This window comes from Branchiostoma belcheri, unplaced genomic scaffold (genome assembly GCF_001625305.1).
Source record: "Branchiostoma belcheri isolate BF01 breed outbred unplaced genomic scaffold, Haploidv18h27 scaffold117, whole genome shotgun sequence".
NCBI classification, from domain to species: Eukaryota; Metazoa; Chordata; class Leptocardii; order Amphioxiformes; family Branchiostomatidae; genus Branchiostoma; species Branchiostoma belcheri.
This window is the reverse complement of record NW_017802569.1, coordinates 697,091-707,263: the sequence shown is the minus strand read 5'-3', so window position 1 is coordinate 707,263 and position 10,173 is coordinate 697,091. Positions and strand designations below refer to the sequence as shown.

The following is a 10,173-nucleotide window of genomic DNA, read 5'->3' as shown; positions in this document are numbered from 1 at the left end:
GCCACAGCAAGTAAATTTTATGGATGACATCCTCCGCAGATTCCAAATCTAATGCGAGCGGGCGAAAAAAAATAAGGCGAGCCGAAAAAAACAAGGTTCCTACAATTTAAAATTTGGACTCAATGTCATTGTATAAATGGTTTTGATTCAGTAGGAACATCACATATACACAGTCAACATCACATATCACTGCATCAAAGTAAGAAAGAAACCATTAAATCTTCGTGGTTATCTGCCATCCACCTTCCGGCATGGCAGCAGACATCTTTGCTCATTTACGGCATGTTGACCACTGTCAGAAGGCAACAATTTTTTTTTTTTTCCAAAATCAGGCGAAAATGCGCGCTTATGTCATCCATAAAGATTACTTGCTGTGGCCTAACATACATCACATCGATGTAGATACAAATCGTGCACGGGCCCTGGTCTAAATAACTGATAGCCAATACTGATCTACACAGTAATACCAATGATACTTTAAAATATACCATGGTACAAAAAAATGATCTCAGACCCTTTTAACACGTCCTGTAAATGTGGCTATTGTGTGGGAGTTTTGATACCGGGATAGCAAACTTCTCTTGGCGGCTAGTGGTACAAATGTATGATGGCCGTCTATCAAAACGTGTTAAAAACTCTATGTTACACTCACTTCGGGAAATTGACCTTCAGTGTGTTTGCTCCGGCCGCTATGATATACAATTAGATTTCAAGGACGTAACGTCTGATGTCAAATTTTCCAAAACCATTCGGGCAAGCGGGATAGTGACGACCACTGTCAACACCATTAGGGAAACTAGAATGATCATGAGCACATATCAGTACCAGGCGTAACTGCGTAGGTACACTCATTACTGTTTCCGGTTCCGCCCACCCGTCTGCCACCTTTAATACTATAGTACTCACGGATCGTTTCCGTATACACACTCAGGTTTCCTAATGCAGCAATTTCGCGTCATCACATCAATTTGCTAGCCTCCTGTGCAGGCTCTGGGCGAGTGGGAGTTTGAGCCTGCGTTTTGTAGAGGTATGTTAAGTCCCAGGTGTCATCAAGACCTACCCACCTACCAAATATACACGGACAATCCATCTTAGCCTTCTTGAGTTATCGTGTTGACACACACACACACACACACATACACACACACACACACACACGAACGCCAACGAAAACATAACTTCTTGGCGAAGGTAATGATACCAATTTTTGTATCTTTTGCAATCTTGCCTAAAAACCTTGCCGTAGCATTGGTCAAACAAATCAAATACCATTCAAAACGCAGGGTCAAACTCCCACTCGCCCAGAGCCTGCACAGGAGGCTAGCAAATTGATGTGATGACGCGAAATTGCTGCATTAGGCCACAGCAATTAAATTTTATGGATGACATCCTCCGCAGATTTGAAATCTAATGCGAGCGGGCGAAAAAAAACAAGGCGGGCCGAAAAAAAACAAGGTTCCCACATTTGGCTCAATCATTGTACAAATGCTTTTGATTCAGTGGAAACATCATATATACACAGCCAGCATCACATATCACTGCAACAAAGTGAAAAACAAAACATTACATCAGAGCCTTTCTTGTTTCCTTTCTTCACAGTTATCTGCCATCCACGTTCCGGCATGGCAACAGGTATATTTGCCCTTTTTAGGCATGTTGACCACTGTCAGAGGGCAAATTTCTTTTTTTTTTCAAAATCAGGCGAAGATTAATGCGCTCGCTGATGTCATCCATAAAAATTACTTGCTGTGGCCTTAGGAAACCTGAGTGTGTATACGGAAACGATCCGTGGGTATCAAAGGTGGCAGACGGGTGGGCGGAACCGGAAACAGTAATGAGTGTACCTACGCAGTTACGCCTGGTACTGATATGTGCTCATGATCATTCTAGTTTCCCTAATGGTGTTGACAATGGTCGTCACTTGCCCGCTTGCCCGAATGGTTTTGGAAAATTTGACATCAGACGTTACGTCCTTAAAAATAAATGTAAATGTATATTATAGCAGCCGGAGCAAATACACTAAAGGTAAATTTCTCGGAGTGAGTGTAACAAATGGTATTTAATTTATTTTACCAATGCTACGCCAAGGTTTTTAGGCAAGATTGCAAAAGATACAAGGAGGCCTGCATGCCCTTTTCCGTAGAGCGTAATCGGCGGTTTTAATTTTACGTAGAGCGTAGACGAACCACTCTATCTATTCAACGTAGAACGTACATATTATGTAATTGGTGCATTTTGCGTGGAGCGTAATTCGCCGTTTTAATTCTACGTAATGCGTTGTAGCCACTTGGAATTTAACGTAAAGCGTAATTGAGAGTTTTCCTGAATTCAACGTAGCCAGCTCTCAAAATTTAGCGTAGAGCGTTGTCGCCCCCCCCCCCCCCTCGCAGGCCCCCATACAAAAATTGGCATCATGTCCTCTCCACAGAGGATACAGACTCGGAAGCTCAATATTAACATAAAGCTTGAATAGGTCTGATAATCAGTTCAAGTTAGGGACTGGAGATTTACTAGAGGTGAGATGGACTCAAGGAAGTGAGTGAGAAGGGTACAGGTTGGCACCGGGAGGTCATGGCTAAAAATAACGTGGATGCGGGGGTGTTCAGGAAAACCCAACCGGCATCCTAAGGGAAATACGTGTGGGGATACTAATGCGAGAGGGAGCTAGAACTTCCTGTAAATTTGCTACATAAAGTTGACTGAAATATAGTTGGAATATAGTCTCTACCAGACTAACTACGCTGGCTATATATAGGAGAATAGTTGCCGGGGGAGTTTGCCGGGCCGCCTTGTAGGTTTGACAGGCCGCGCAGGGAAAGAAACTACCTCCCCGCGGCCGGACTCCCTTGGTCGATTTTACTCTCTTTTTTGCCGAATTCTACGATCCGTATTCCCGTAGAAAGGCCTGGTGGAGGCTAGGTGGAATTTGACTTTTCATATGCACTTCACGTTGTCTAAATTAAGAAAAAATACACAAAAACTTCCGGTACGAGTAACACACACGAACACGTACTAACCAACGTCAACCACCACAAACTACCAGAATGTAAGCAAACATGGCTGACATGTGTTTCCAGCTTTTTTAAACACACTCGAATGGCGTAATATAATACTTTGGCACCTCCACTTCCTGAATGGTACGGTGCAAGGAAGTGATGTGGGTTTGATTGAAGTTACCTTGTGAAGAAATGGCCAGAAAATTGACTCTTTCTATCGTCTTAACATTGCATAATGAAGCTTTAAATTGTTACGGTAATTGTTCAAATCCTATTTCTAACTTCCCCATCCACCCTTATCCTGTGGGAACTCAGAGCCCATGGCCGTAGCCGGGGGGGGATGGGGGTGGGGGTGGTGGTGGGGGGGTGGAAGCTCAAAGGTCAACTTTTTGGTCCATTTTTTTATGTAAAGGTCCAAGATTTTTCTTAAAAGATCGACTGATTCGTATCACCAGCGGGACTGGAATCGTAGAAAAACTGCTCACTCTATCATTGAATAAAAAGTTATCTTTGATTTTTTTTTTCTTCTGAAATCTTCTCAAGAACGCAGGAAATGCCATTTCAGAATGTTCATTTTTTTTTTTCAAAATTTTCTGGGGGACCATGCCCCCGGAACCCCTTAGGAACCTGGTCCCCTCAAGTAGTGGGAAGAACCCTTCCATTCTAAATCCTGGCTACAGGCATGGAGTCTGTATGTTGATACATCGTTCTGTTTCACCTCTTGAATGTTGACACGAACAGTGTCGTGACGTGTTGTGTCTTCCCGCCGGTGATCGTGAGACCGGCCAGCTGCTCAGTGTTAGCCCTACTTAGGCCACGTTGATCTAATTATATGGATGACATCACCGCGCGCATTGATTTTCGCCAGATTTTGTTGCCCTCTTGACAGTCAACATGCCAAAAAGGGGCAAAATGGCACGTCCTACCATGTCGAAACGTGGATGGCAGATAGACATGGAAAGGGAGAACAGACAAGCCTCTGATTTAATGCTTCGTCTTTTACTTTGATGCAGTGATGTATTTACTTCCTCTTGTGTGATGCTGGCTGTGTATATGTGATGTTCCCACTCAATCAAAACCACTTGTTCAATGATTAAAAACGTTTCAAAGTTGTTTCAGTGACAAATAGATTTCGTAATAATTGGCAGTAAATTTTGCACAATATACTATTAGGTATCATTCAAGGTTTATAAAGTCAAAATTTGAAAATATAGGAATCTTGTTTTTTTTTTTGGCTCGCCTTTTTTTCGTCCTATCGCATACGATTTGGAGTCTGTGGAGGATGTCATCCATAACATTTACTTGCAGTGGCCTTCCGTCCGGGGCTTCTTGCTTTACGCACTCGGCTTTCTGCACTGCGTCTATCCGCCCGGCGGCTGATAGTGTTCGGTGGCTCATGACTCATACCGGAAACACACAAGTACCGTACCAGGACCTTCCAGTGGTTATAAGGAAAGATCCCCATGCACGCACGCGACGTTTCTTAGGCTACATTCCAACTCAGGAGCCTCTTTAGGGAGCAGTCCCTAACCTTGGGAGAACCTGAAGTATCAAAAGACTCTAAAATTGGCGTTCTTAACCACTGAAGTTGAAGAACAACAGTAACGGCTACTGAGTAAGCGGCATTCGAACGAGCCCATGGCCCGGTCATCTTGTTCTATCCTCGCAGCAGCAGCGCTGGTGTATGTGCAGTGCACCATTTTCATGTCGGCTGTGTCAGGTAAGAGAAGATACTGTTGTTTTTTCCTAAGAGGCTCTGGATAGTCCACGCGTATCCAAAACAGTGTCTGGGGACAATCTAGTAGACTACTGTAATTCACTTTATGTTCACAATAGCAAAATTTCACGGTGTGGGAAAAGTGGACATGTTCATGTAACTATATATTCACGGTGATGACAGGTGTAGGAAAAAGAAAGTCCAGGGATTTATTTGTTTACTGTAATGACACTGAAAACAGTGAACATAAAAGTACCATTAAAAAAATCAGGAATTACAGTATACAGGACAGTACCTGGTCCTTACCGATTTGGGAATAGAACTGGATAGACACGGTTGTGCATGATACAATAGATTGTTTCAATATCTACTGCTCTTTTCTAGTTCTGACATATGATGACCTGTATATTGGTCCGAGTCCTTGTACCCTGGAATCCAGAACTCGTTTTCCGGGCCGCAAGAGCCCTTCGCCCGCTACGGGGAAGTCTAGCCCGGGGGGAGTTTGGTTCTAGGACCGAACAAACACCTCGGGCTCAACTCCCCCGTACCGGTAATTTAGATAGGCGGGCGAAGGGCTCTTGGCTGCCGAAGCAAAAACGGCTAACGGCCCGATAGTAGTTTGACATTGGTGCGTGGGTTAGACTCGTGTACAATTGACTTTGACATTTGAACACGACACCGACATACGGTTTTCATAAGAACCGTACAGTCGTTGCGCCTGAGTAAGGCCACAGCAAGTAAATTTTATGGATGACATCATCCGCAGACTCCAAATCTAATGCGAGCGGGCGAGAAAAAAACAAGGTTCATACTATTAAAATTTTTGACTCAACCATTGTACAAATGATTTTGATTCAGTGGGAACATCACATATACACAGCCAGCATCACATATCACTGCATGAAAGTAAGAAACCAAACATCAAATCAGAGCCTTTTCTTGTCTCCTCTCTTCACAGTTACCTGTCATCCACCTTCTGACATGGCAACAGACATCTTTGCCTATTTTCGGCATGTTGACCACTGTCAGAAGGCAACAAAATTTCTTGTTTTTTGTTCCAAAATCAGGTGAAAATTAATGCGCGCGCTGATGTTATCCATAAAAATTACTTGCTGTGGCCTAATCGTGATTGACGTTTGAGAGCAAATCTGTCCCTGACCACTCCGTGTGTTTTGTAGAAACATGCACGTCGATGTAGAAAAATGTGGTAACAACGAGTCTTAAAGAGTGTCAAATTACTTGTTTGTCATTCTAAGGCCACACCGCCTTAATTTTATGGATGACATCCGCGCGCGCATTGATTTTCGCCTATTCTCAAAAAAAAAAGAAGATCACGTCCTCCGAGGCTCTGGCCTGGCTCTAGGCCTGGGTAGTCCAAGGTAGTTAGCGACAATACGGAGCCGGTGGTAACTCTGGAGGATGGCACCCAGGCTGCCGAAGCTCCACGACTCAAGAACTAAGTACATACGTACAGTGCCAATTCATAATATCCGCAAAAAGCCAGCATATGCCGGCTTGTCGTATACGTCGCTATGTACTGCCGCAAATTCACAATACCTGAGCTTTGCATTCCTGTGCTTTAGTAGCATTTTTATTTTTGGCCGGAATTTTTTTTATTCGCCCGCGCGCACTAGTTTGGTGGTCTTCAGAGGATGCCATCCATAAAATTAAGTCGGTGTGGCCTAAGGAGCAAGCCGAAGTACTGCAGACCATTTGATACATGTTGTTCAAACAGAGGTGACCGACCAATGTATCCGCACAAAGGTTACACTTACAGTACATGTACATGTATATGTCACAGGGGAGATTGGAATCCAGGGGGATCCGGAATCCTCCTGAGATTGGAATCCCTATCTTCCCTAGGAGAATCTGGAATCATCCTAGGGGAGATAGGGATTCCAATCTCCCCTAGGGGAGACTTGAATTCAAGTTTTTTGGTACAAAACTGGGATCTGAATGTCTGAATTCCAATCTCTCCTAGGAGGATTCCAGATTCTCCTAGGGGAGATAGGGATTCCAATTTGGCCAAGGACAAGTGGGAATTCTTACAGGACAATCTCCAATTCTAAAAGGAGAAACTCTGATTGCATCAAAATTCTCGGGAAAATATACTGAGTTATTTCACACCTAAAGTTTCAATCAATTTCAGCATAGGTAAGTGAATATGTAAATTAGACTCAGATATTTGCATCAGGCCATTGTGAGATAGTGACTCAAAAACCAGTTTTTCCAGTTGGAAATATATTTGGGTCTAAGTTAGGAAAGATTTCAATTATGGAATTAGAACAGCAAATAATGCGAGGACAAATCTTGATTCCAATCTAGTAATTCACCTACAATAGTAATAGGCTTGCCTATGCTGAAGTTGATTGAAAGTTTCCAATCTCTGCTATAGGTGGATTCCATATTCCCCTAGGAGGATTTCAGTCTCCCCTAGGGGGGATTGGAATCCCTATCTCCCCTAGGAGGATTCCAGATTCTCCTAGGGGAGATAGGGATTCCAATCTTTCCCAGGAGGATTCCGGATCCCCCTGGATTCCAATCTCCCCCTTGACATATACATGTAGGCCCTAGGGTTGTGACAAATGTGCGTTTGTTTGTTTGTACACTATTGTGTACAAATAAATTCGTAGAGCTACAAATGTATCAAATACCCAGCAAAGTTGTGACAAGTAGCACCTGGCGCAGTTCAGTATTGTGACAAATGGATGTACAATATTGACTGTGGCAACTGTGTAGGTGCAGATGTCCGAAAAGATAAACAGCCACTGATGGTACATTGTAAGGCCACAACAAGTAAATTTTATGGATGACATCCTCCGCCGACTCCAAATCTAATGCGAGCGGGCGAAAAAAAACAAGACGGGCCGAAAAAAACAAGGTTCCTACATTTTAAAATGTTGACTCAATCATTGTACAAATGGTTTTTATTCAATGCGAACATCATATACACAGCCAGCATCACATATCACTGCATCAAAGTAAGAAACAAAACATTAAATCGGACCTTTTTCTTGTCTCCTCTCTTCAGTTATCTGCCTCCCGGCATGGTAACAGACATCTTTGCCCATTTTCGGCATGTTGACCACTGTCAGAGGGCAACAAAATGTCTTGTTTGTTTTTTTCAAAATCAGGCGAAAATTAATGTGCGCGCGAAAGTCATCCATAAAAATTACTTGCTGTGGCCTAAGTACTTCTGCATGTTGTTTATTTACGATCGGCCGTGCCTGCAGCAATTTCAATCGTTAGGCCACAGCAAGTAATTCTTATGGATGACATCAGCGCGCGCATTAATTGTCGCCTGATTTTGAAATAAAAACAAGAAATGTTCTTGCCCTGGGACAGTGGTCAACATGCCAAAAATGGGCAAAGATGTCTGTTGCCATGCCGGAACGTGGATGGCAGATAAATATGAAGAGAGGAGACAAGACAATGCTCTGAATTAACGTTTTGTCTTTGATGCAGTGATGCATTATAGTTGGCAGTAAACTGAGCAAAATGTAGGTATCAATTCTTGTTAAGAAGGTTTATGATGGTAGAAATTTGAAAATGTAGGAATCTTGCTTTTTGGACCCGCCTTGTTTAAGTTTTTATTTTTTCCCTATCGCATTGGATTTGGAGTCTGCGGAGGATGTCATCAATAAAATATACTTGCTGTGGCCGTATGATACATACCCTGGAATCCAGAACTCGTTTTCGGGGGAGTTTGGCTGGCCGGACAAACGAGTAAAGGGCCGGACAAACCCCTCGGGTTCAACTCACCCGTAGCGGTAATTTACACCAGCGGGCGAATTCGAAGGGCTCTCGGCTGCCGAAGGAAAACGGCTAACGGCCAGATACTAGTTTGGCATCCAGGGTATATGATACATCTAACAAAGCCTTTGCTGTTTTGTCAAGTCATAGATGTGCGGAACTGACGAGTCATCTTCAGTTTGGATATGTGTGTTTATCAGTGAGCTATCTCTGTTATATAATGAGCCATCCTTTCTGACTCAACAGGCCAATCCCGGCATCCTCCGCGGGTAAGCCCTGACAGCATCGCAGCAACATGGCACACAGCGCATGCGCGGCCCTATACGCTTGATGTCACGGTCACGTGGGAAAAGCCAGGTATGTACCAAAAGCACGTCGGCAGAACGTACTGCGCCTGCGCAGAACCCTGTATTTTCACGGTTTTCCATGGATTTTTGGTCAACGTTGCATTAGAATTTTGCCTGTTGCAGAGGATATTTTTCAAACTAGAAAGGCCAATATTTGCTTTGGAGCAAATACAGCGATGGGTTCACCACATTTTACGACATGGTAGGGAAAGAATGAGAAACACAAGGGAAAACAATGATTTACATTGATATAACTATAATATGAAGTAACATACAACTAAAACAACAGTTGGATAGCTATTCCCTACTTTATTGGTTAGGATTTTTAATTGCATAATGCAAACTGTTGATTTTCAAAGTAAATAAAAAAACGTTCATGCCCCGCATTCCAATGCTGGAGCAGAAACGCTTGAAATACCTACCAAAACACTTGAATAAAGACATACTGTCAGTATGGAAATGCTCTGTGCAGGTGTTAATCAAGTTAAATCCCAACAGCCAATCAGCAAGAAATGCTCTGTGCAGGTGGAAATGCTCTGTGCAGGTGTTAATCAAGTTAAATCCTAACAGCCAATCAGCAAGAAGTATAGAGGAAAGCTGCATGCCTATTGGTTGATGCCCTGCATTCCATTGTGATGACTCATGCCCAGACGTGGTAAACACGGCACACTAACACAGTAATACATTTGCTATAACACAGCCAAAAAACTCAAATAAAACCATTCTAAAAGCCTGTATCACAAAAATTTAAAAAACGCCTAGGGGTATTTTCCCACTGTACCTCCATACCAAATTTCAGGACCTTAGGCCCTAAAATGAAGAAGCTGAATCCATTTAAAAAATGGCAGGAGGAGAAGGAGGAGAAGAAGAAGAAGAAGAAGAAACATCAGAAAAAGCAATATGGGTTCACCACCACTTCGTGGTGTGGTGAACCCATAATCATGTTCTGGTTAGTTGTGCTGTAGTGGCTATCAGAAACTCTGAATATCATTGCACAGGGACAAGTTCTTAACTTAATAGCAGTGAACTAACTTCTTGCACTATAGTGTTAATGCATATCTGACAGCATTTCATTTTGTTACAGATGTAAATGAGTGCCTGCAGGGATCACACAGCTGCCATGCCAACGCGATCTGCTCGAACACAGAGGGAAGTTACACCTGTACCTGCCAGGATGGTTTTGCTGGAGATGGCCAGAGTTGTACAGGTAGGGCACGCACACTGTTGTCTGTCACATTGTCTGAAAAAAGAATCCTATACTATTAAAGAGAATGATTTCATGATTCCACAGAAAATTGACCTAATTTGCATAATTAATGGCAAATTCTTATAATTCCATAGTTGTAACTGCTGCACCCCG

The 10,173-nt window shown here is 43.0% G+C and overlaps 1 protein-coding gene across 1 annotated transcript in view; it reads left to right on the top strand.

Annotated features, from left to right (window-relative positions):
• The first annotated feature begins 4,376 nt into the window (after positions 1-4,376).
• The window catches only part of LOC109462463, a 34,840-nt gene continuing 29,043 nt past the window's right edge, over positions 4,377-10,173 (top strand). Inside the window, exons 1-2 of the mRNA XM_019759018.1 lie at positions 4,377-4,716; positions 8,713-8,823. Of these exons, the coding sequence (XP_019614577.1) occupies positions 4,635-4,716; positions 8,713-8,823 (193 nt within the window). The 5' untranslated portion in view covers positions 4,377-4,634. The remainder of the gene's footprint in view (positions 4,717-8,712; positions 8,824-10,173) is intronic.